The sequence below is a fragment of the Ambystoma mexicanum genome, chromosome 6q, assembly GCF_040938575.1.
Source record: "Ambystoma mexicanum isolate Mex_15411 chromosome 6q, UKY_AmexF1_1, whole genome shotgun sequence".
NCBI lineage: Eukaryota > Metazoa > Chordata > Amphibia > Caudata > Ambystomatidae > Ambystoma > Ambystoma mexicanum.
In genome coordinates, this window is record NC_090937.1 from 1,032,815,747 (window position 1) to 1,032,843,297 (window position 27,551).

Here is a 27,551-nt window from a genome sequence, read left to right on the forward strand (position 1 = left end):
ACGAACCTCCAGGTGCATGCCACAGTAATATAGTAGTAGGCTTAGTGTATCATAGCAGTTCTGATATTGTAACTTATGAGGATCCTGACCTTCACTCCTGGAGAAATGAGCCCAGGAGACCCACGTAGGAACTGACGGACGGCAGAAACACGAACCAATTATAGCCTGGCATGCCATTTGGAGCAGGCCCTTGTGTATGATCTCACCAGCCAGTTGTGCAGGTTTCTACTGTATATGATGTCGCTGATGATGCTATGTAACTTCTTATGTGCTGCTCATGCAGATTTTGCCAGAACATTCTCGAGCAGCAGAGTCCTTTGCTAATACCTTTTTGTATTCTGTACAATTAAACCTGGTTATCCTTGCAAGCTATTTCTTGGCTTTTTCCCCTAGAGGGTTGTATTCATTCTGGCGTGAGCGTAAGGAGGGACTTGTTTTCACCTCCAATCACAGCGACTGTGAGATTAGCAGAGGAGGGAAGAAGGGAAGGAGGAGGTGAAGAGGAAAGTCTTGATGAGTTTCCGGAATTTGAGGAAGTCCTACTCAACACTAATTTTGAAGGGGGAGGCTGTTCATAAGAGGAAGCCAGCTGAAGAAAGTGATTGGCCTCCGGCCCTCTGTTTAGCAAAACACTTTAAACACAGAGAATTGGTCCCAGAGGACCACAGAGGTCTAGAGGGAGAGTATTTTTAAGAGAAAGTTGCAGATAGTGTGGTCCCAGACCCCAGAGAGCCTTTTGGATGATGCAGAGGATTTTAATTCAATCTGTGCTGCAATCGGGAGCCCGTAAGAGTTTTTAGGGCCTGAGAGATGGAGTCCCTGGCCTTAAAGCTAAGGATAAGTGTCACTGCCCTATTCTGGATTAGCTGGAGGGGCCGCAAAGTGGAAGAAGGTAGATTCATGAGAAGGCTATTTCAGCCTAGATGGAACTAGGGCTTGGATAACATTGAGCTTCTGGGGAAAGTGAGAAAGGGGACAATTGCTTTGAGAAGGAAGAGTTGAAAGTTGTCTTCTTAGCAATGGAGTGGGAGAGAGGGACCAAAAGACCAAAGTGAGGGGGGGGGGAGAGGGAGCAGGGTCCCAATGGGAATGATCAGTCTTGCTGGCATTGAGGAAGACATTGTTGGAAGTACACCAGGACTGGATGGCAAGAGGGTCGGCAGGAAGTTTGAGTTGTCCTCTGCATAGCACTGGAAGTTGGCAAAGGAGCAGGAAATGAGGAATGCGAAGCCAGGGGGAAGAGGTATGAGCCCTGGGGGACACCACAGGTGGAGAAGGAAGTTGGTGAGGAGAAGGTACCCAAAATGACGTGGGACGAATGGTCCGTTAAGAAGGAGGTAAGCCAGTCCAGTGCCCACTCCAAGATACCAAGGGCATCTTGGAGCCGTTTTATGAGGATAGAATGGTTAACCAAATCGAAGGCAGTGAAGAGAGAGAGTAGGATGAGGACAGCTGGAGAGTTAGTCCAGAGATGCAAGCAGTTCTTTACGGGTGTTAAGAGCAGTTTCCGTGCCTCTGGATGCTCGGAATCTAGATTGATGGTCATGGAGGCCGCCAGCAAGTTGTGTGTGAGGTAAGTTGTGGAAAGGCCAGCTTCTCCAGCAGTTTTCCACGGAAGGGGGTGATACAAATAGGGTGGTAGTTAGCTGGACAGGTAGGGTCTGCTGAAGGTTTTTTCAGGATGGGTTGCACAAGGGAGTGCTTAAGGGAGGATGTGAAAGATCCAGTGGCAAGAGTGGTTGCAGTGATCAGCGAATACAGGGGCAAGAGAGCCAATGTTGTCCTTGATGGTTCTGGAGGAGCAAGGGGAAACTTGTATGGGAGAGACCTTCATGGAGCGGACAACTCTTGGTGACTTCTTCAGGTGTGACAAGGGAGAAGGCAGAGAGAGAGGAAGGATGGTGAGAAGCCGTAGGGGGCAAGGAAATGAGTGAAGGAGGGGTTGGGCGGGAGGGTAGCATGGATGCTCAGGATGTCCAGAGTTTGTGGTGAAGTGTGTGGCTAGTGTGTTGCAGAGGGCCTGGGACGAAGAGGGGAGCCATGTTGTTGGATGCACCCGATACCCATGCCTGGATGTGGGCACTTTTCTTGGCACGGATGGAGAGTCTGTAGTCTGTATTGCCTTTGGAGGAGGCAGAAGATCAGTTTGTCAGAGGGTGAGCCTGAGGTTTGCCACTTCCATTCCGCAGCTCTGCACTTGCATTTCAGGGCTGCAAGTTCAGAGTCGTACCATGTGTTGCATTTGGAGGCGGGTTTCAGGCGGATCAATCATGACTGGGGCAAGAACATCAAAGTGTTGGTAATGGCCGAATGGAGGTTGCTGAGCGCAGAGTCGGTGGTAGAGTCTGGGGGTGGGAGACCGTGGGGGGGGATGAAGGTGGATGCAAAGGCAGCAGCTGACACTTGTTTCATCGGACGGATGTTAGTTAACAAGGCTGGCAGGGCATTTGGAGGGGAAGTCAAAGGGCTGAGGGGACCCAGGTGCAAGGAGAGAATAGTCTGACCAAGAGAGTGGAGTGACCGGAAAGGGGGAGAGGGAGTCCAGCTGAGTGGGTTGGGCCAGAAGGGAGAATGGAGAGGACAGTGATGTGCAGAGATCAAAGAAGAGAGTGGATGCTGTAACGGGAGTCCAATTGGATGTTGAAATTGCCCATGAGGAGGAGATTGGGGAGGAACAGAAATCGGCCCATTCCGAGAGGAACAGGGTAGTAGCGCCAGGATGCCTGTAAATAGTAGCAATGGTCAGAGAAGAGGGGGGGAGAGATGACCTGCTTGCAGACCAGGCTCGTGAAGGAAAAGTAAAGCTGGGTGGGTATGACCGAAGAAGAAACCCATACAGGGAATATTGACATCCCCATTGCCAGCACTGTGGGGTCGTGGCTTGGAGATGATCTTGAAGCCATTAGGGAGAAGGGAGTCAAAAGCAGTGACTGAGCTAGCATTGAAACATGTCTCGGTAAGAACAAGATTGTCAAGGTTAGTGTCTTCAAGAAGGAGGCAGATGTCGGTGGAGTGTTTGTTGGCTGAGCAGGCATTAAGAGTAGCCAGGTGAAAGATGTCTCTGCCTTTTGAAGGTTTTCCAAGGTGGAGCACAGGGATGTGGTACACCGGCAGAGGGGGAGGGATAGAGTGTTGGGGGGGGGGGGGAGGCAGGTGAAGGAAGGACGTTAATGAGAGATGGCAGGCACCGGTCGAGGAGGAGGAGGAGAAGGCTGGGTTGGGTTGAGGACCCTGAACCAAGATAGTGCCTATAAGGTAGACATTAATGATGTAGCGTGATGAGAAGCTAGCCAAGAGGACTTCCCACTTGATGCCACCATTAATGGGAGAGGATGTGAAAGGGAGGAGAGTGGAGATGAGTCCATACATCTGGAGAAGGGACATAGGAGAGGATATAAGTGAAGACTTGCGCTGACAAAGGCGTCTGCGATGGGAGGCCAGGGTTTGTGAGCAGGATGTCTTTTTTGTGCTTGTTCCTTCAAGACTTCGTGAGAGAGGGAGGCTTGGTGATAGTGTAGCAGTTAGAGAAGATAGGTGAGATATTGAGAGCCATAGAGGCAGCAGAGGTTAGTTGAGGAATGAAAGAGTGGCTCCACAGCACAGTTCTAGCTAAACTCACCAGGTGGCCTAGTAGTCACAAAAGACACAAGTGCAATCCAAAAAGGAAATTTCGAATTTCAAGACTTTTGCAAAGAGGGTGCAGAGATGTGAGAGCACATACACCAAGTTTGAATATCAAAAGCAGGGGCACAAATGCAGTGAGAGAAGAAGTAGGTTAGGTGGGGCAAGGAAGGCAGAGTGAGTAGGCACAGTAATTGGTTCAGAATGTTAGTGGAGAAGGCAATGGGAGAGTTCGGTCACCACTCACTGGTAGATCAGCAGGGAGCGTAGAGGTCCAGGTGCCCATGTTTTTGGGGTAGCAGTATATTAGTCAGGAGGCTGATTCATAGTTTGAGGGGGGAAACAGAAGGTTGGGGCCCATCTAAGTCCTCCTTGGCCCGAACAGGCACAGACAGGGCTTTAGATGTGGACCTTTGATGCAGGGGTCAGTTTCTGCCTGCTGACTCCTCAGGTTGATGACGACAAGGCACCAGTCCTACAGTAAGTGGCAACTCGGCACTAGGACAGGTTGGCCATCTTAAAGAGTGCGGATTCCTGGCCTGAAGATTGGCAAATGGCCACAGAAAAGGTCCAACCCCTTCAAGTTACAGCCAAACATGAGCGCATTGAAGGATAATCAGAATTGCTTCATTCCTGTTATGCGTGTGATTGTGCGCTCGCCTGCAGTATTTTTCAGAAATGTTTGTCGTTTGTCCCAGCTGAGTGGGAAGAGCCCAGCAGGGCTTACCTTGCTTTCTTTACTGCAAAACGCTGCTCCAGCAGCTTGATGCAATTGGTTGGTGGTGGAGGGCACAGAGGCATGATGAATGTGTGGTTCAATCATAAATTAAGGAGGATGTTTGGGAAAAGAATTTGTGTATTGCTGACGGGCTCGGCATATTTCATGGAGTTCAAGTGGAAACTCCCACTTGCAATTAAATGTGCAGTTGGTATCGTTCTTAAGGAACGGCAACTGCATTGTGCTACAGGAGACTTGGCTAACAAACACTCCTGTCCTTGGTGGTTATGAGGTTTTCTATCAAGCCGCAGAGGGGCGGGCGCCCCTCGGGGGCCATGATCATTGCAATTGCATCCTCCCTGGGTTTTACCGCCGTGCAAAGCCTAACTTTACCCTTTGTTACTCGCAGCAACGGCCATAGCACCAAAGATTTTGTAATCTCTTGCTGATTAATATATACTGGCACTCGGGAGTGGCTGTTTTGGATGTGTTGCTTTTCCAAATCTTGCATTGCATCCAGAAATGGCACGCTGGGGAAGCTAGGGAAAACATTTTGGCTGGAGATCTGAACGCTAACTGTTTACTGGTGGAAACTGAGCAGGAACCGAGGGATCTTTTATAATGGACTCAAACTTTAGATGTTAAGGCCTGTGCAGGTAGCATTGGAGTTTTATGTTTAGAGCATTGGGTCTTACTGCTTTAAATGACACATGCAAGTGACGCCTCAGGAACTGCCACATGGCACAAGGGGGTGAGCAAGTCCACCCTTGATTACATTTTCATTGACCAAGACATGTTGTGGAAAATGTGTGAATTTTCAAATTGTAGAGAAGTGGTGGAGTGATCACAGTATGTTATTAGCAGATTTTGATGTACACACATATCAGCATAACGGGCGGCCCCTGTAACCTGACAATAAATGTAAGAGGAAATGGAATAGGCTGGTCGTTGAAGAATACCCAATGCTTAAACAAGTACTTAGCAAAGGTTTTGAGTCGTACTGATCTGTTTTGGAAAATGGGGGTATTCAGCACGCATGAGTTTGACGGGATCTTGAACAAGTTCCATTGTGATGTGCTACTTAAAAAACCAAGGCACACTAAAAAAACGACGTCTAATAAATGCTTAAAACTAGATGAGGAAACTAGGGAAAAAAGTCAGATGAGAAGGGAAATGAGCTTGATAAAAGGAATTAATTAGGATTCTGGAACTATGGTACTAAAAATTAAAAAAATTAAACGGCTATAAAGATTACTGCAAGGAGCCACCAGGGGGCGCTGGGATGTTGTGAAGCATCTCAGTCAGTCTCCTCCTCCAGGTTCGACTGAAGGGGACTGAGCCCCCCCCACCGACCCCCAGCAACGGAGACCTAATCCCCCCCTGTGGCCATTTGAAGCACCGGGGCACTGAAGGAAACAACTCCGACTCTCCGAGGTGCTGTGGATCCAGAGATACGAGCCTCCGAAAAAAGGAGGCGGAGTCCCTGTGCTTCCCTCTCCTCGTGGCGGCACTGTCGGAGCCTGTCAACGCACCCCGAAGACTGAAAGGCCGCTCCACCTCTTATTGCCGCTGTACTGCAGTACATCCCTTCTTTGCACGGACCCAGGGCACAGTGAAGAAGACGAGTGCCCGGTGTGCCCCCTGTGATACTGGAAATGCATTGGAGGGACAGGGCCTCCCTGTCCTTGTCCTGTAGTCCTTTTTCATATGTGTTCTGTATTGTTTTCTGCCCAGGAGTCCATGTGGGACTCCTGGCAGTGCAGCTCTTCCTATTTTTGGTTTGGTGTACAGACCCTTGGGATACCCTTATGGCACCCATGAGTGGGGGTACAACCCTGTGCCCCTAGTGTATGTTTTTGGGCACCTGTGTGTGGCCCACAGAGCAGGGTATGGGCTGGTAGCAGCTCCATGCTGACATTTGACAGGTGCTCCCCATTTTGGGGATACCCAGGTTCTGCCATTGGAATCAGTTGATTCCTGATGGGAAACAAGATGGCCCCTGTGGCCTCTTGGTTTCTATTGCGTGTTACCTTGTTTTCCCATGGTCCTGGGAAGCCCTGACTCTGTCCCTTCCCCCTGACTGGCTGTTGGGTGGAAGTTCCATATATGGTATTGTGGGGAAAGTCTAGGCCAGACTGGCTTGAGCCTTCCCAGTGGACTGTATGTTGTGGGTACACCCTGTGGGTGCGACCTAGGTGAATGCAGTGTGTGACCAATATGTCTGGTATGAAACACATTGACTGAGATTAGCAGGGCTGTCTACCCTGCCTCGAAACTGGTATGAATGTAGTTTTCGTGCTGAATGGCTGGGCACTTGTCCCAATACACATTCCTTGTTGTGAGTGGCTGAGAGGGAGGAGAATGGCCTGAATGCACTCTATGCCTGACTGCCTGAATGCCCTTCTGAGTGATTGGTTGCCCGAGAGTGACCCAGCAGTATGAATGAGAGACAGAACAGTACATCTGGGGGCCTCTCACTGCTAGAAATCGTTCAGAAGCTGAAGTTGAAACTGAAGCTTATCCTTGGGGCCCAGTTGGAAGACAATTTGCTGCTGCATCTGCTTCGACCCGATCCGAAAGCTGTTGAGTTTGAGGACTGATCCGAGAGCGGACCTGGTTAGGCGCCCTATTCCCGAGCTCTGAGGGACCATTGAGCACTGCTAACCTTCGCCGAAGCTCCCTGAAAGTCAGACCCTTGCAAGCCTGCCGACCGGAGACTGGGACCGTGGAGGAGAATGAAGAGAAGCACCGGACATTCAGTCCACCGTCGTTGACCAGGGTTTGCAGGTTTGCTATAACTGCTGGAGGCCTGTTAAAGCCGTGTTGCCCAGAAGTGGGGACCACTTGACGCCATGCTGTCGATGACCGGAGCCGCAACGCTCCCTTGATTAAGACATTCGAAACAAAGGAATCTCTCGCCGGAGAAAGTCGAGGCCGCTGACGCACCGAGGAGAATCTGCTGGTGGGTTTCCCACCAAACAAAGACCTCACGCCCTTGCTGGGCCAAAGTTCTTCATAGACTCTTTGCGGTCCCGAACCATCGACATCGAGGTGCCCCGCACGCCTCATTCTTGCAGGACGTCTTCGACTCATCGTCGACTAGCACTGCTAGGACCGAAGCTGCTGCCTCAATGCCATATAACTTTTCATCGAGGATCATCAACGCCAAGTTCACCTTCTTCGAGGCCCATCAAGGATCAGTGGCTCCTTCTTTAAAGGGAGTCGCTCAAGAAGGATCCATCGACACCTCCTCGACGAACTCTGCTATTCCAGGTACATTGGGGTGGTAGAAACATATTAGAAGGAACTAAGACTCATTGAACAATATATGGACTGGGCTTGTCGTATATCTTGCATTTTACAGGTTGCCCAGGTTGGGGGAATCCTCAAACAGAGCTGTGCCTTAGTAGTTAAAGCACTATTCTGCCAATTGTTCTAACCAACTGCTTTCCTCCTATGTCTATTGTTGGTTACCTTTCTTAATTGATTTGTGACATTTGACCAGAGCACAGTTGATGCACTTTAATGAAATCTGATAATAATTGTGGTACCACTTAGGACTGTATATATTTGCCATTGTAGATTAACTGAGCACAAAGTGAATTATTGTGATTGTGTATATAACCTTGAACCTTAATTATATAAAGACTGTTATCACTAACATAGTGTGTGGACATTCTTTGAGGGTGCTTGGGGACTACACTGAACTTAAGAACCAGCCTGCATCACCTCCTGAGAAGTAGGCCTTGATTGCTCGCCCATTGCTTCCAACAATAGAGAATCTTGGCTGGGGTCCTCTGTGCCTCTCCTCTACCATATAGAGAGCAGGATTACAGACACCCCCTCCAGTCTTTACAAAAGTCGAGCCTCTGTGGGCCGCCCGCCACCCGTTCCTCCCTTTTGTTGGCTTCGGGGGCCCCTGGGCTGTGTGATGACCCACCAGGATCTTCTTGGGAGACAGCGGACGAAGAGGTGCTGGCCGCGAGGAGGAGCGGAGCTCGAGCGCTCTCACAGTCCACCCTTGCTGCCCCGGTTGGTCCCTGCAGCCCCCTCTACCCCCGCCCTTTGGGGTGGAGGGGTCCGTGCCGGCCCCGACGGTGCCTAAGAATCCAGTTCATTTTTTAAAGCTAAGTGACGGTGGCTGGGAGGCCACGGGGGTGATGGGGGTGGGTGCACCGGACAAACCCCTCACTTAACTGATAACTCTAGCTGAGGGAGCCCTTGGGCCCGATTGGCGAGAGCACCCCCTGGAGCCTTGGGGCACTCTCCTCCACTTTGGACTGCGATCCGGACCCAGAGCGTGTCTGGCCCTTTTAAACAGACCGCAGACCCGGGACTACACTTGGTGGGAACCCACTTCCTAGATTCCACGGCACCTGCGCCCAGTGCGCCATTGCCCCCCGTGGAGACGACCCACGCCCTGGCGACTTCCAGTGCACAACACTCACGATCTGACTTCCAGCTTTGGTACACAGAAACGAACAGGGACTGCATTGACCTGCCGCCGAGTAGCCCTCCTCAACAGCTTCTCACTTGGCCTCTGCTTCTGCGGCCTTCCGCCCACTGTGCCCCTGCAGAGTTCTGTCACTGCACCCCATGAAGTGTCTACCTAGCCCCCGGTCTCCGCACCACAGGGCTTGCTTTGGCTTATCTACAGGGGTAGGTCACCTCCAGCAGCACACACTTCATTGCACTGGGCCCGACATCCAACCCGCGGGTCTTCTGAACGGCCATCCTCTGCCCGGTGTAACCCGGAGCGGACAGATGGTTTTGCCTTCCATGGTGACTTTTTTTTTTTTTCTTGGGGCAAGAGGACTCCCGGACCCCCTGGCAAGATGTGGTAGGGATACTCCACTCCCACTGTAAACTTCTGATCCGGGAAAGGTGGGATCTGAGCATTCACCGTCCTGGGGGAGAGAAGAGGGGGCTGCCGACTGCTGCAACAGACGCCTGTGCGCAGGGCACCAGGAGTGACCTTGCCACCCACCTCAACACTCACCTGGCTGAGTCTGATGTGTGGTTCCCCCCATAGGATCCCTCAATGTCGCACCGTAGCATACACTGGTGGTCTCGAATGCCCTCCTCCAGACATACCCCACAAGCCACCTGGAATAAGCCCTGGTGCCGTCGGTGTCTTCATGAACTGGGTCGAATCCCTTCAAAAATGTCGGCACACGCCAACTCTACATCCTCGGTCCTCCAACATGTCCGCCCCGGTGCAATCAGAACCACTGGATGCTAAAAGTATGGCAGCTTTGCTGGAGGAAATCCGTGGCTTCAGAGCGGACATTGGCAAAAGGCTAGACACTCTGGACAAGAAAGTGGACAGTATGGACGACCGGGTTCAGGCTCTGGAAGAAAACAGTGTAGAAAAGAGGGTTCAGCATTTGAAACAGTGTTGGCACTCTAAGTGGAGAATATTACAAAGATACAGAATGGTAATGATAGAGATGCTGCTGTAGAGGGATGCCACAGAGGCTGACCTGGGCTAGGACAAACTTGGAAGAGAAAAGCCCTCCTGTTGCGCTTCTCAAAGTTGAATTAAAAAGATGGTTCGCCCAAAAATGTTTATTTCAAAAATAGATAGGCAATATTAAAAAAAAAAAAAGTTTTCCGGGCTGGAGGAGCCCGGAAAACTTAGAAATAAAACTGCAGCTTTAAAAATGTTGTATTTATGTTTGTGGTATCTTTTGAAGCGACCGCAAACATAAATACAACGTTATTGTGTTTGAAAACGCTGCGGCTTTTCTTTCTAGGTTTCTCAGGCTCCTCTGGCTCGAAGGAGCCTGAGAAACTCAGAAAGAAAAACCACAGCGTTTTCAAACACAACTGCGTTGTGTTTCTGCCTGCCGTGGCTATCACTTTGGGCCTCCGGTGCTCTCCTGGGTGACCCAAAGTGAAAGCCAAGGCAGGCAGAAACACAACGCGGTTGTGTTTACATGCCGCTGTGTTTCTGCCTACAGCTGATTTCCCATTTGGGGCTCTCGGGCTTCCCACGGGGGGCCCCGAGAGCCCCAAATGGGAAATGCTAAATGCTGCAGTGTTTCTGCCTAAATCTGCTTTTCCATTTGGGGCTCTCTAGGCTCTAAATGGGAAAGCAGATTTGGGCAGAAACACAACGCGGTTGTGTTTGAAAACGCTGCGGTTTTTCTTTCTAAGTTTCTCAGGCTCGTAGGAGCCTGAGAAACTTAAAGAAAAACTGCAGCCTTTTCAAACACAATAACGTATTTGTTTGCGGTCGCTTCAAAAGCTACCGCAAACATAAATACAATGTTTTTAAAGCTGCAGTTTTATTTCTAAGTTGTCCAGGCTCCTCCAGCCCGGAAAACTTAGAAAAAAAACGCAGCTAGTGCTTATTTTAAAAAAAAAAAAAAATGGCGCTTACTGAGATGCAGCTGCAGCTTTTCTGCCTGTAGTCTCCGGTCCGCGTCCTCCGAGTCCCGGCTCCAATGAAGGAAAAGCCACCCAGTGGTAGCTTTTCTTTACTACAGCTGGCTGGCTTTTCCTTCATTGGATGCCCGCCTGTGCTGGCTTTTGCTTTTGCGGCACTATTTCACAAAATGGATGCGCCCATGTGCTTGCTTTTGCACATTTTGAGCTTGAATTGCTAAAAATTTTACATAGGGACTTGGAAAAAAAAATGCCAATCGTTTGTTTTTTTTTTTTTAATATTGCCTATCTATTTTTTAAATAAACCATTTTGGGCAAACCATCCCTTTAAATACTCGAACAAACATTTTCAGATTCCTTTTAGTTTTAGTTAAATTATAATTCTGACAAAAATTGGCACATTTACGTCCAAAAGTAAAGAAAATGTTTGTTTAGGCAAAAATAAATTGTTTTGAGAGTATCAAAAGTTGAAGCTTTTAGGACAATGTGAAATCTTGAGTTGTTTTCACTAAGATTTAGTCTTTATCCTTTGAGAAAGTCCTTGGTTAAATGCACTAGGTCTTGTTTGTAAGTTGAAATAAATCCTTGTTAATTTGGGATCTTTATTGGTTTGAAGTCCTTAGTTCAATTCACTAAGTCTCATAGGTTAAAAAAGTCCTTGTAGGTTGAAAAGTCCTATTGAAGTTTAGATCAATGCAGTGTTTACTTCAATTTGTAGTGTTCCCTTAGATTCTTATAATGTGGAAACCAAGTTCCTTGGCTTGAAAAAATGTTAGTTCCTCAACACGTGTTTCTCTGCCGCACGGTCGAGGTGGTTCTTCAGGAGAAATATGAGATGAAATATCAAAGGGTGTAGAATTATGGTCAAGTCAAATTGGTTGTTGGTGTAGATTCACTTCAGTTTTAATAGAATGAATAAATTCCGTTTGATCTGGTCGTTAGGATTCTAGTGTTCCTTCTCGTTGGTAGGTGTCTGCAATACTGGAGTCTGGAAGAGAACAGCACCTCCTTGAGACTCAGATTGTTATGCGCCTCGCTGAACTGCAAAGGAAAGAGAAGTGCAAGTTAGACAACTTGGAAAACAGGGAGCACCGCTGTAACCTGAGATTCCTGGGCTTTCTGGAACAAGAGGGCGAGACTCGGGCAGACATCATAAAAGCTGTCAACGCCGTGATCCGGAAACTCTTCGACAAAAGCAATACCAATTAACCGCCGAGTGACAGGGCGCATAGGGCGGGGGCCTCCAGCATGGGCCCAGATCAGTTTTGGTGAGGTTACACTATTTTTCTGAAAAGAGCAAGTTCCTGGAATTCGCACGGAGGAGGGACCCAATCCACTGGGAAAGTGCACAAATCTCGATCTACCAGTGTGCCCGCCTGACAAAAATGCTTCAATCCAAGGCAGTGAGATACAGGTGGGGATATCCTTTCTCACTCTTGTCTGAACTTGAAGGCTACAAGTACGCCCTGGTCACAGAAGACTACATACATAGTTTCCCAAGAACTCCTGATTGACCCCTCTATGGAGAAGGCGCAAGCTGATCAGGGGGAAGGAGCTAACCTGACCCCAAAAGGCCAAGGACTTCACTGAGAGATGCAGGGTTCATAGTAACAAAGTTCAGAATGGTCGCACCAACCTCCCCCAGATCATCCAGTGACTGACTGGGCCCCTCGCTCGGCCTGAGTTGAAGTGCAGGGTTGGAGGGTTCTGTAGATCTTGTCTATTTTTGCTTCTGTTGTTGGGGAAATGAAGGTGACACTATGCCCCTCTCTTGAGGGCGGGGGCGAAGGGCAATCAATGATCTAATTTGATGTTTTAGTTTAAGGGGGGGGTTCTCTTAGAAATGATTATGCAGTGTTTGAAAGCCTGGAGGAGGTCGTCAATGGTGGCCTGGCCCAGCAGCGATCTCCAAGTCGCAGACAGTCCAGGCGCTCGTGGGGGGGGGGGGGTGTTTGTGGGGTTCTGTTCTGGTTTGTTCTTAGTTACTGTGTTTTTCAACTACCAAGCAGTGTTTGGACTTGCAAGGGGACAGGTTCTTTAAATGCAATCAATGTTTATGGAGGCAAAGCGTGGAGGTGGGTTCTATGTGCGCCTCGAGAGGGGTCTTAACAGGTTCTCATCCCCCTGATGGATGGCACAAACCACCGTTAAATGTGCTAGGGTTCAACTCCCCTAATAAAAGATTGCTGGTGGTTAGAGAATTTAGCAGGCTCCAGTTACACTTCCTCCAGGAGACTTACTGGGTAAAGAGGAAAGAACCATTACTTAGGGCTAAATCCATACGATACACTTTCCACGCTTCATATGTAGCAAAGAATCGAGAAGTAGCGCTCCTAGTATCCCCCAAGGCCCATTTCTCTCCTAAAGCCCAGAGCACTGACCCTGAAGGGTGCTACATTATGGTTAAGGGGAAAGTGAGAGGCAGTTTCTATCTATGGCCCAAACAAGGCTCAAGGTCACTTTTGGGAAGAAAATGATGGCTTTTACAGAGGGCAACTTACTGGTAGGTGGCGACTTTAATATGCTTCTCAACCCCAAGAGCGACAGAAGATCGGCAAACACGCACACGGATACCTATGCACAGAAGAAGATGGCTGTCACTTTCTAAAGGGTCCACGAGGAATTCGGTCTTTCTGACTCACACAAAACGCGGCAGGGTCACGACCCCTTCACATTCTTCTCCAAACCGCATGCAACCTTTTCCAGGATAGATTATATTCTGGTTGACACCTCACTACGGGAACAAATAACCGACTTTAATGTTGAACCTATCCCGTGGTCGGACCATGACTTGATTAGAGCCCATATAGGAATCCCTCTTCACCACTCTGATAGACCGCGTTGGTCATGTAATGACCTCCTGCTACAGGATAAAGAGCTCTCCAGACCCTTCTGACTGCGAGAAGAGTATTTTGCAATTAACGACAATGGGGAGGTGGGTTTAATGGGGGTCTGGGACGTGTTTAAGACTACAATCGGGGGTGTCCTTATAGGGATGGGCTTGAGGAGGAAGAGAGAACGTGAAAGTGAGGAAAAAAGATTAAGAGAAAAAATAGACTCTATCCGGCCTGGGGGGAAACTAAAATACCATATGTTCCTGGGCAGATGGGCGGAGCTTCAGCAGCTTAAGACAAAACTGGCAGCTCTCTAGTGGGTCAGACGGAAAGGAAGCGTACCTTTTTAAAACAAAGGTATATGGAAAAGGGGGAAAAGGCGGATATGATACTTGCCTGGAGGCTGAGGGAATTTAGAAATAGGAGAGTGGACTCTCTGCGCTCCTCTAAAGGAGAGAAATGCATAAGTGACGCCTCCATAGCGGAACAGTTCCGCCAGTACAACGAGTGGCTATACAAATCGGAATATTCTGGGGATGGGGCTGATGTTGACTTTTTTCTTGACTCCCTATCCATTCCCCCTCTCCCTCCCGAGAAAGCAGATCCCCTTGAACTCCCCATTACTCCTTAGGGGATAATAGACCCTTAAAGGAGGCACCACTCCAGGGGACTATGGTTTCACGGTTCGCTTTTACAAGTCCTTCCGCTCCATCTTGGCCCTGTTTGTGGCCAAATCATTCAACGCTGCTCTTGAAACAGGATCCCTCCCCAATCCATGTCGTCTGACCTTATGGTGGTTATTCGCAAAGAGGGGAAAGACCCTACTCCCTGTCAATCTTATCCCCCCCAGTTCCCTTCTAAACACAGATGTCAAGATCCTAGCGAAGCTCCTCGCCAACAGGCCAGCTAAACGGCTCCTCTCCCTGGTACATGGTGATCAGGTCGGATTTATCCCTGGCAGACAAGGGGCAGATAATATAAGAAAAACCCTCGACCTAATGCACAAAGCTTCAAGCAATGACTTGCAGGCCTATCTGCTTTGGTTGGATTTGGAAAAGGCCTTCAACCATGTCGAATGGGCCTATATGTGTAAGGTAAGATGGGCCTGGGTGATAAATTCTGTGGGTGGATTACAACATTACCGATACTCTCGCCTAAGGGCTGTTATATAAACGGTGCTGTTTTTTCGACACCCCTCTGCCTCTCCAGAGGTACCCGACAGGGGTGCCCCATCTCTCCTCTTCTATACGCCTTGGCGATGGAGCCCCAAGCCATTGCCATCAGGCTAGATCAGAAAATCACTGGAGTTCGTTGTGGAGACCATGACTTTAAAATATCACTTTTCGCTGACGATATCCTGGCTTATATGACCAATCTACGTGGCTCCCTCCCGAACCTTCTTGTCTTAATTCACACCTTTGGGATCTTTTCTGGATTCAAGATTAACCTGTCCAAGTCATGCATAATACCCTTGGGTGATAGGAAACATGAAATTAGGGGGAAAAAAACTGGGGGAATAAGAATAGAGTGTAAGGCCACCCCATACTTGGGGATATCCCTTCCTAGGGACCTAGGAGCCCTATTTGAATTGAACTTCTCCCCGATCCTGGCCAGGATCAGAAAGGATCTCTCACGATGGGCCCCCCTAACTCTCTCCTGGTTTGGCCGCATGGTCACAATCAAAATGAATATTTTGCCCCGCCTCCTCTATCTCTTCCCTATTATCATTCCAGACGTTTTCTTCACCACCCTACATGGCCTGGTCCAACGCTTCATTTGGAAGGCAAAAAGAGCCTAGGGTCAGGCACTCGACCTCGACTCTGCCGAAATCCTTTGGAGGTTTGGGACTCCCTGACTTTAAGCAATACCACAAGGCAGCACAGCTCAGCGTAAGGTTGGAGCACATGAAGGATGATATGGGACCTTACAGGAGCTATATTGAGGACATCCGCACTCATCCTAAGAAAGTCTGAGACCTCCTGTGGGCCCCCGATCAAGACCCTCCCTGCCCGCCTCAGAACACACCCAACCCTGGTCGTGCTTTGGGCCTCCTGGAAAAACGATAAGAAACAGAATTCTGTCCTCCTGGCCATCCCCCTTGACCTCTGTGTGGCTCCCCGTTCGACCTGGCTAACAAGGGCTTACGAGACACTCGGTCATGGTCGGATATGGGCTTGGAGAGAGCCGCCCGATTGTTCTGCCAGAATGCCTCATTGAATATAACCATTAGCTCAAGCTATGGGGCATAATCAGGGCTTTAAGTGGGCCGGGGCCTGCCGGGGCTGGGCCCCGGCCAGCTCCGAAATTTCGTTTTAAGGCGGAGCCCTGCCGGGGCCCACTAATCTCCCCTGGCAGCCCCGGCCACAACACAAAAAGGCATTTTTTTCTACCGCCTGAAAATCTCTCGCTCGTGTGCGAGAGCTTCAGGCTTCAGAAAAAAATGCCTTTTAGCCATAATGGTGGCGCCGCACCTGCGAGGCATCCCTTTAATCAAGTGATGCACGTGATCCGGCGCCACCATTATGGAGAAACGTGAGGCCGCTGGAAGCAGAGGCCTTGCTTTCTAAATACTGAAGCTCCCGCGGATTCGCGGGAGTTTCAGTCTTTAGGAAAAAGGCCTCTGCTTCCAGTGGCCTCACCCTTTCAGCCTTAATGGTGACGCTGCCCCTCCCCAGCTGGCGAGGGGCAGCACCACCATTAAGACTGAATAGGCGAGGTACTGTCCCTTGCCAGGCAAGCCTATACAAAATAAATGCAGAGATCAGCACCCTCTCCCCAATAGGGGAGAGGGTGCTAATCTCTACAAAAGGCTGCCTGGCAGGGGTGCCAGTAGCCCATTGAGCCGGCATCGTCAAGGGGGCGTGGCCTAAAGGGCCATCAAGACCCCCGTTAGGCCACGCCCCCTCGATGAGCCCCGGCTCGATTTGTAGTGCCACTTAAGGCACTGGGGATAATCCACTCGCCGTATTTAAATATCTCTGCCTCAAAGGGATCTTTACTAACCCCAAATGGTGTTCTGATCTGGCTCGTCCCCTCAAACCCTTTGAAAAGATTATGGTGAAATCCACTACGAGGAAGGGGTCTCTAACATCTACAGAGTTCTCATTACAGCGAATCGAGAGGGTAGACAAACGTTGAGATGCTTCTGGGAGGAGAGAGTGGGAATGGTTCTCGAGGAGGCAACATGGGGGGGCACTTTATAGAACTCTCTTCTCGGGGACCTTGTATACTTCGGCTATGAAGCATACCTTTAAAATTTTACACACCTGGCATCTCCCTTCAGCTAGGCTCTCAAGGATTTTTGGGGGGACATCTCCTCTCTGCCCTAGCGAGTGTGCACAGCGTGGAACTTGGCATCACATGTGGTGGGAATGCTCGTCTGTCCAGACCTACTGGTCTGAGCTTTTGAGTTGGATCAAGGATACTGTGAGCACCATGCCTCCCTGCACACCCTTGAGCTCCTCCTGGGCACTCCTGCCCCTGATTCCGAGGTGAGTGCCTTTCCGAAGGTGATTGAGGCAATGCTGAGAGCCGGAAGACTGGTCCTCGCCCAAAAATGGAAACACCCCTATACCCCGTCCAAAGCAGAGTGGCTCTCTAAGTTATGGGCCATCTTTACAAATGAGAAACTATCAGCAATTACCCATAACAAAATGGATTCCTTCTTGTTGAACTGTAATGTGGTCCTCTTGAGCGAGGAATGTAGTGCTTTGAGACTCTAATGTACTAGACTCTGATATACTGTCCCTGAAGGAACCATTCTGCTTCTTCGACACCTGGGAACATGCACTTACCTTGGCTCTATTTGTCGATCCCATCCAGTCAGTCATGATCGATTTAACTTACCTCATCAATTCGATGTCACTTGTCGGCAACAATCGGTTAGGCTTGGTAGTGTTAAAAGCAGGGGGAGGGGGTGTTGGGGGACGGGGAGATAAAGATCAGCATTTTTCTTCTGTGTTTCGAATGGTTGATACCAGGGTTTCCCTGCTAATCTCTGTATTTGTTAAAATGCTTAATAAAAACAAAGTGGAAAAAGAAATTGCTGCAAAAGCAGTCAGGCGAATCTCTTACAGAAAGATACCGAAGCCATGCCGGGAATCTTAAGGACTCAAGGGTATTTTGGCAGTTGGTAAATTCACTTGACTCTGGGCTAATACACTTGACTGTGGGCTGTCTCTCAACTAGCTGAATGCGGTCTCTGAACCGCAATGGGAAAATGTTTTGGTAGTCTGTATGGTAACATCACAGAGGTTGTGTTGTGATCGCCTGGTTTTGAGAAAGCCAGTTCATATCAGGAGTGGAGATTGCTGATGTAGTTGGGAGCTATTATGTCCTTAATCGAGTCATGCAGTAATTCGAGAGCTCCGGGCCCTAACGATCTGATGAATTGTTTCTTTAAAGCTGATCCATGTACTTGGGGGAAGGTTTTGACATTTCTCGGGCATTGTGAGTGCCGGTGTGATTCCTCCTTCATGGGAATTGGCAACTATAGTTCCCATTTATAAACGGGGCCCCAGAAATTAACCCACATTTCATTGATTGATGCAGACTGTCAGTTATTTTTCTCATTAGTTCTTTTTAATCTCGAACAATGGGTGGTGTCTACGCATCGGTTGTGTAAATTACAAACTGGTTTTAGAAAAGGACACTCCACGTCTCTGAAAGGTAAGATTTTCTGTGTCTTCCAAGATCAAGCCTGGGAAAAATCTGAGGAGACTGTTTTCATGGCTTCTATAGACTTATCTAATACCTTCGATAGTGTGGACCGAAATAGGCTATGGGCTAAATTACTAGATTGGGGTTGCCTTCGGGGCTCCTAAAACTACTGATTGGCATGTACACAAATCCTGCCATCAAAATTAGATTGAATAAAGAGGGCAATCTCTCGCGTAGAAAATAGGTTGAAGAGGCAGCGGCCAACACACACCCCTGCCTCAAGCATTTATGTACCTATGTTTCAGATATCGGTGACCACCTAGATAAGTTTGCCTTTATACCACCAAAGGTAGGGGGTCATGAAGTCCCATGGATCTCGTATGCCAATGATTTCCTACTATTTGATATTACTCAGATTGGACTTCAAAGGCTCATAAATGGGTTTGTGGAATATGCATCCTTGAATGGGTTAAAGATCAACCCTTCAAAGACAACAATTCTGCAGTTGGATTGAGGGAGGAAACTTGGAAAACTGGTATGGTGATTGGGAGACATTAGGCTTCTGTGTTCAGACAAAATGGTTTATTTGGGTTTTCAAGCCATCCCGCAGGAAAATATGGGAAGGATTAAAACTGAAAGCAGTTACTCTGTCTATACAACTTGCAAAGCTGGATAGCAGGAATGGCAGATTTTCCATAAAACCGGCTATACAATTCTATGAGGGTAAGATAATCACTTAACTTGTATATGGTGCGGAATGCTTAAGTGAGACAATTATTGGAGGCCTCAACACTATTGAGGCAGTGGTGTGGAGGAGATGCCTGAAAGTCCCAAACGTGTTCCCAATGGCGGCTATCCGCTATGAGTTGGGGTTTTTCTCATTTAGAGCGTGTGTTTATTGGAAAAACTCTGTATTTCAAATTAATAAACCCATGTTCTGATTCGTTGTAGGAAGTTCGGGGGGGCTCTAATATTATTGAATATTTCCTTTGGTAAGAATAGAGCTGTTTTGGTACAACTTGCTTATGACTGTGATAAGATTCTGGGGGATTTTGAATTTGAATGGGCTACCTTGCTAGAGAATCCGGGCACAGTTAAAAACGTTCTTTTCGACAGACTGGCTTGAGACTGAGAGTATCCTTCATTGAACCATCTTTTGAAGGAACATAAAAAAAGGACCGTTTTGCATATTTTATTTCAGTTTCCTAATAAATATTTTCGTAATCTGCTCCTTAAATTAAGATGGAACTTGCTGTTCTCCAAGGAAGTGCTTTTGAAGAGGGGGGCAATTCAATTGGATGATTCTGCCTGCCGTTTCTGTGGCCTCCCCGATAAATTGGAAACGTGTAAAAATCTTTTATTGGAATGTTCGGTTGGAACCTGTTAAATTCTATCTACAAAAAGTGGTACCAATAATAACCTTCAGGGGCCGGGTGGAATATAAGTGAGCAAACATGGCATGTACTGGAAGGTCGCTTCTGGCGAAAAGTACTGAGGTTGCCACAATCAACATCGATGACTATCCTGAGACATGAACTAGCCATAAACTCACTGCACATCAGAGTGGTGTGGAATTCAATTGCCACAATGCGTAAAATGGCCCTGAAAGCACCGGCATACAAAATCTTTGCCAATGAATATTCTCCAAACAACCAAACCTTACTGAATACATGGTTTCGCAAGTTACTGGCATTCTTAACGGCTGCAGACATAAATAATCAAGATCTTCTAAATCGCCCGGAGCTTGCAAAAAGAAACTCGAAAATTGGGCCTGGATTGTCAACAATGAATCACGACAAAAGCAGAAATCAACAAAACTCGTGGGAGGCGATCACAGGAAACTAAATGAACCAGCACGCTACTTACTACATTGTCCATCTCGTCATCATCGAGAGCAATTTCTTAGGTTTCGGGCGAATATCTTAAACACCAGAGAAAGTCTTTGGCAAAGAAACGATAAATCTATAAAAGATAACCTTTGCCACTTCTGTGGACTGGCTACTGAAACATCTAAAAATCTGATAATTGAATGCAAACAGTCAGCCAACGCTCACTGCACCTTGGAAAGTTTGCCCCCTTGGACGAAGACGTGGATGGGTGGTGGGCTAGGCTCATCTCTGGAAAAAATATAAAACTTGTGTGCGCAATTGTGAACTATCTTGACGTGACTTTGAAAGCAGATGCTTAATACTTTTGATTAGTCTTCGTGCTGGTCTTCTGGCGGGCTTGTGGAGTTTTCTTTTCCTTTTTTTTTTTTTTCTCGTTCTCTTTTGAAACAAAAGTTTGAATCTTGTGTTCAAACTGTAGATTCTTTCAAATAAAAAAAAAGAAGAATGTTCGGTTTTAAGGGCCCAAAGGACGACCTACATGGGGAAGTTGTGTAGTTCTTTTAACATGTTTCATATCGATTCCTTGTGGCAACGATTTGGCAACGATGTGTTTGGGTCTATAATACTTCAGATGGGTTGGAAATCGTATCCATTCTAAAGTTTTTAAATGTATATAAGCTTCAGGCTGCGCTGCCATAAGTTTGTACTGCAGTAGGGATTGGTTTTATAGATGTGGAATGAATTGTCTTGTTACAATGTTAACCTTACGATGTAGTTAACAAATGTATGTTTTTAGATTGGTTCCATGTGTTAAAATCGCGGCAAAAATGGCCGTGAACACACAATATCGCTGCAAAAATGCCGTCGTTTTGACACCGCAATCCATGTAAAGGATGCAGGGGACACCCCCACAACCCTCGGACCCATTATACCATTAAAGGTTGTGCGGGGGACACCCCTGCAACTCCTGCTTCTCTTAAATGGTGTAACGGGTACTCCTGCTTCTCTTAAATGGTGTAACGGGTACGCCTTCAACTGGTCAAACCATGGCATTTTTGCCGCGATTTTATTTTACAGGCAATATTTGTGCCGCGATTTTATCACTGCATACCTTTTAGATTGTGTGATGTACATTTATGAATTTCTGTGTATTTGTAATGTTAAGAATTGATTATACCGAAAGAATAAAAAAAACAATTAATACATTTCTGTGTGGGCTGCCCCGTGTTCTTGGCACATCGCTTTGTCCGCAGGTCCCTTACAGGCGTTCCATGTTGCCACGGCCAGCATGGAGCAGGTGCTGGCTGCTGGGAAATTCAAGTTTGCTTGAATATATTGTCAACCAAAGCACAGAAAAATGCTTTGGTCGACAGGCTGGGCAAGACGGTGCGGTCCCCATCAACCTGGCCATCTGGGAATTGTCTACAGTATTTAATAACTGCTATTGGGAGCGCTATACTTTATAGATAGACGGTATATTTATGCAAACAAAAGCTTCCCTGTGACTACAAACCTAACATGCGGTACACAGCAACCCGAGTGTAACTCCATGTACTGAGATGGATGTATTTGTAGCCAAGTGATTGATTCTTTTTTTCAAAATTATTTGCACACAATATTAATGCATGCAGAAATCCCTAGACCAGGGACAGCATGGACACGAGTAGTGCAATGGTGCCATTCTGCTCTTACAATGTGCTTGAAGGTTTTGATTTAGTGTCTTGTTTTTGTATGGGGATTGGCACCTGCTTCCATGATTTATAGCAGACACTAGACGATAGCTATTGTGGTCCCCATCAACCTGGGCAGCCGTGAACTAATTATCTACAGTGTTTAAGAACTGCCATTGGGCGCTATTCTGTACTCTTTTAGCATCTAACCAAAGGCTATTGGAGACCGTAAACTCCAGATGTAAATCTCCCATCCCTTAGATATTCTTGCATAGCGGTAGCATTTTATGTTAAATCTTCTTACTAATACTAAGAACACTGACGTGATCAGATTTGAATGAAAACGGATGCTTTTCGAACCTTTTAAGCTCAATCTGAAACGATGTCCATTGATTTCAGCACTGACCAACGTTCAAACTCGCCTTTGGGGGATTCGGCAAGGAATCGTGCTGAAAAATGGGCCACCAAGAGTGGGCCAGCGAACATGTATGTACAGAATGTGGTAATCAGTGTGACTGACACTGATCAGAAGAAGAAAGGGAAGGAAAAGAAGGTGAAGGAGCAACCGATCTGGATGACGAAAAGTACCATACTGGAAGGCCCTCCCGATGCACCGGATACTAGCCTTCGTAAGTATTGCAATAGTCATATCTTTCAATCCTTTTGGTATTCTTTACTTCCTAAAGTTTTATTCTGTCTTTACTTTCAGTACCTGAAGCCCACTTACCCTTCTTTTCCCCTGAAGCCACAAAATATAGACTCACTCCCTTGCGCTAAATCATTTACTTAGTAAAATACTTCCAATTTGAAGCTTTTGTGGGATTCAGTGATTTACATTTCTATGTCAAGACCCGGAGGCTTGCATTATGTTTTACTCCTTAATCACCACTCGAGCAGCAAATCGACTGAAAACCCCAAAGAACTACAATTTCCTTTTAAAAGACAAGTCTCTTTGTTGATGAAACTTGACTGCTCCTGATATGTCTCCCACATGACTCTGTCCACCAATCAGGACATGGTTCACCACATAAACTGTGACGATCAACCATATTCCTCCTCTTTTTGTTGCTCGAGCAGCAGATAAGTACCTTTTATTGCCTATTGCGGGAGAGCCTCGCCACACATCATTTGGCAGCGCATAGCTGCTTCTGTGGCCAGCCGACACGGAAGTGAGGCTGCGGTGCGCCGTAACAGTGTCACGAAGCTCCGGGTGTCTCGCAGCTCAGTTCCCTCATGGTCTGCATGGAAGCAACTCGTTTTCAGCTATGGGTAAGATTTCTAAGAGATTCTTCTGGCATCCCGCCTATCATCCTCGCGGCGGCGAATACTGCATCAGTGCGCCGAACAGTGGTACAGGACACGCCACCTGCTGGCCACCAGTGTATATAGACTACAGGCCAAGCACCAGCTGACGGGTTCAGGACCAAGCAGCCTGAGCATTATCTGGTGCCATTACCGGCAGCAGACCGCCAAGGTATCAGCGGTTGAACCCCTATTGGGAAGGGTTTATTACTCTGAGTAATTTTAATTGGAAGGAGCTACCACCAGAATGGCATTTGTGGGTGGGTCTTCATCTGGCTCTGAATACCAGCAAGCAGGCCCATCCAGCTCCCACTGGCTGCCCGAGGAACAGCAATTGCTGCAAAAGTCGGTTTGGGCATGTCTGTGGCCTACCTCTGCCAAGGCAGATTTCATCAAGGATTGGCTATTTTTTTCACAAGGGCCGAGAGTGTTCCGGTCTTCCAAGAAGAAAGGAAGGAGTCATTCACAGGGGGGGAAGACCGCATTAACACGCTCCCACGAGGAGAGCCTTGACCCTCTTTTCCACCACACCCGCCCCATCCAAACTCCACAGCAGATGCCCACGCTCCGAAAAATGGTTGCCAAAGTCCAATGGCCGCGGATGGTGCGAGGATGTACCCTCTAGCCCAGAGGAAGATCAACAGGGCACTGAATCCAGTGGCACGCCCGGCTACACAGGCGATGAAGAGTCAGTGGTTACAGTCAGCTCCTCGGCTAGCTCACGGAAGCGGGAAAAGGCCAATAGGAAGTGCAAGAGGGACAAGATTACGGCAGACAGTCTGGAGGGGAGTTTATTGGTGCAACCTAAATCTTTGGAATCGGAGTCCCCAATCAAAGTGGCAGCATATCTAAGTAAATGGCTGTAGACATCACTGAGCAAGGAGGTGCGCAACAAGTTGAGGGTGGAGTGTCCCAGATCCCTTCTACCAGACAAAGTGGGCGATACACCAGTCATCGATCTAAAAATGCTCACCTTTATGGCGAAGTATTGTAAAGATAGCCACAAAGGAATTGACTGATCTTGGACCGCCTGCCAAGGTAAGCTCCTGGACTCTATCGCCTCACTAGCAAAATCATGGAAATGGCAGAGGCCAAGGAGAACAATGGGCGGCTTGTCTCATTGGGAATGCCAATTATGCCATCGATGTGGAACGGCGAGGATCTATTGTAAAAATATATCCTAAATTGGGAGAGTTGGCGTCTTTGGAAGCCACCGCCACAGCAAAGGGTTGCCTCTTCGGAGACCTGTTTGTCAAGGACATGTCGAAATGTGTCCACATGTTCGCCACCCTGGACAAGGCATAGACATTCCTCAGTAAAGTTTTCTCCCCGAGAATTTTTGGCAAGCTGGCAGAGGATGAGGGCGCTCAGCCGGCTGAGCAGGCGGTCAAAGGCCTTCCTACAGAGGCTCCTAGTGCAATCATGAAACCAGGAAACCAACCCCTTCATCCATTTGCATGGGAGGGGCAGAGGGTGAGTATGGAGAAATGCCAACAGCACTCCAAACACCACTGCAGATGAGAGCATGCGTGCCGGTGGCAAGCGCTGCAATACCTGGAATAGGCGCAGGTTAGCCATGCACTTGGAGAAGTGGCAAGAGTTTACAGGGGATGCTGGGGGTCTTAGCAGCGGTGCAGGGGTTTCAGCTAAATTCTACGAGGAACCCAGCCAGATCGAGCCTCCCAGGCTGCTGGTCCTTAAAGAACAGGATCAGTCCCTTGTGGAGGAAGGTCACAAAGCTTTTAAGTAAAGGGGCGATCAGTCAGTTCACAGACAAACCAGGGGGGTTTGTGAGCAACCTTTTCCTGGTTAAGAGGAAGGAAAACATCAGACCAGTCATCAATCTCCGGGCCCTCAATGCATTTCTTTTTTATCTGCATTTTAAGATGGAGGACATCCACCTTCTAAGAGATTCTGTAAGAGGGAGACTGGCTAGGGAGACTGGCTAGCGACCTCAGGCACCTATCTAGCAATTCCCATTTACAACCCCACTGATGCTTCCTCCAGTTCTTATGAGGAGGGACAGATGTGGCAATTCACCAGCCTACCGCTTGGTGCTGAAGCCAATGGTCAGAGCTATGCCAGCGAGGCTAAGGCTCATCATTTACTTGGACGACGTATGTCTCATAGCGCAAGACCCCAACCTCCTGCGGGAGAAAGTGGCAGAAACAAGGCTTTGGAGGATCTGGGATCCCTAGTGAACTGGGAGCTATCGGAGATCTGTCCTAGCCAAAAGATGGAGTTTCTAAGCGTCATGATAGATTCAGTACAGGGGACATTGAGTCTACAGTTGCAAAAAGTCAATGACCTCAAAAAGGAGATCGGGTCGATCTTGGGCAAAGACCAGGTGTTCCTAAGGGAGCTGGCGAGGATAGTGGAGAGGCTTGCTTCCTCCATTCAGGGGATCTTCCCGGGATCCCTCCAATATAGAGTTATAGAGCGACTGAACATACAGCACCTCAGGTAGGGGCTGTTTTAAGAACAGAGTTCCTCTGCTGCAAGAAGTGAAGACTGAGCTGCAATGGTGGATCCAACACATGTAGGCGAAGGAACATGAAAGCCATATTCGGCCTTCTCCCGCACCTGGTAATCAAGTCAGACGACATTCGCAGGGGCAGGGGAGAACGCTGCAGGGCGTTCTTGACCGGGGCTTGCTGGTCTGCCTACGAAATACGGCTGCATATCAACTGTCTGTAGGTTCTGGCAGTCTCCTTTGCGACCAGGTGTCTGACTCGGGACAGAGTGCAGTGCTGTATCCTTCTAAAGATGGACAATGTTTTGGGCGTAAGCTACGTCAATCGGCTGGGCGTAACAAAGTCCAAATTATTGGCAGTGATGGCCAAGGAATTCTGCCTCATCTGCTTGAACTAGAGAATCCATGTCACAGCAGAATATCTTAGCCAATGAAGTGGTGGATTGGAATTCTCGTTATTTCAGGGACTCCAGCAACTGAACAATTGCTCTGTCCAGCTGCCAGAGTCTGATGCATCTGTAGGGACCATGTGTTAAATCTTTTCGCTTCCAGACTGAACCACCAGCTGCCGTGTTTCTTCAGATTGAGGCCAGACCCGGAGGTTGCGGCCATGCATGCATTCCTGCAGCATAGAGGGCCCGGCACAGATTATGCCTTCCTGCCCTTTGCATTGATTTCCAGGACTTTGGTGTATGCGAGGCGGCTAAGAGTGAAGCTGGTCCTAGCATCGCCAGCCTGGAAGAGTCAATCTTGGTTCCCAGACTCTCCTACGACAGTCCCGTCTTGTTGCCCAACTGGACAGGGATTCTTCGGGATCCTATAGGACTCCTGCACCCATTAGTCCTTCAAGGGACACTACGGATAATAGATTGGGTGATTTCAGGTTTACCTCGAGAAAGTCAGGCTTATCTGGAGAAGCTGACTGGCTCACACGGAATCCTGGCCGTCGAAGACGGCTAGATTTTTCAGGACGGCTTGGACCAAGTGGCGCAGCTGGTTAGTTTCAGATAGTTTCCTGTTGTGCCATGTTGGACATTCAGTTTCTACAGAAGTTCTGTGAGAGCAGAGGAGCAATATGGAGGAACCTCAAGGTTTATTTGGTGAACATTGTCTTGATTTGTGGACAGTCATGTGAGAGACAGGTTGGCAGTAGCCTCATCAACAAAGAGACTGTCTTTCTAAGGAAATCGCAGTTATTTGTTTTTTTTCAGTTGATTGAAACTTGCTTTGGTGCTCGAGTGGTGATAAGAGTAGAGCATAATGCTTTGCCTTTGTGTCTAATAGAATTATGACTTTCCTGAATTGTCAGGGGAATTTGAAACATAAAAATTCAGCATAGAAAACGTGGGAACTAACTTGTTAATTCAAATATATCTTCTGCCATAAAATGACTTTAGAAAACTGTTAACATGCAGAACAGTTGGGGAACTCAAATGTAAGTCATGTTGATGGACTACACAGCTCTGATGAACAGTGCAATTTCTAAGCCCAGATACACGAGACTGGTGTACTCCTTGTAGCCCCTCTGGTGCGGTAGGGTGACCGCTAGCTGTGGGCATGGGCCTGAGCTGGGTGCTGACAATTGTACTGGACTCTTAAGGGCAGGAGAAAGTTGAGTGCTAGATCAGGACTTCAGTTACTAACTCTTTGGCCTTGCAACCCATCTGTGGCACTCTGGAAACAGCAAATGGCCATCAATTGGCAGCACAAAGTTATGACCTGCAATAAAATAATAGCGTGTAGATGGATAAACTACTTGCACAGCCCACAAAGATTACCGTCTGGGAGGGGAGTTGGAGTGGGTGATGCCATACCATCGGATTCCCCATTTACCCAGGCAAGGATGTGTTCTTCATAATATGCTATCTGGGACTGCATTGTGTTTTGGAACTTGGGATAGTCTCAGGAAATGCAGCTGAACGAACTGCAACAACCGCCTGTATGCAATATTGACCCTACCGATTTTAATAGGAATTGCCTTTGTGGAACTTCATCTGCGCACTATAGGAATTTTCCAGCACCATTTATTTCAGTAGGATCCCATCTTATTTCTGA

At 48.0% G+C, this 27,551-nt stretch overlaps 1 protein-coding gene across 1 annotated transcript in view; it reads left to right on the plus strand.

The window, feature by feature from the left end:
* The window catches only part of LOC138516437 (general transcription factor IIE subunit 1-like), a 427,511-nt gene that overhangs the window by 252,315 nt on the left and 147,645 nt on the right, over positions 1-27,551 (plus strand). Inside the window, exon 4 of the mRNA XM_069631559.1 lies at positions 22,121-22,350. Coding sequence (XP_069487660.1) covers positions 22,121-22,350 — 230 coding nt within the window. The remainder of the gene's footprint in view (positions 1-22,120; positions 22,351-27,551) is intronic.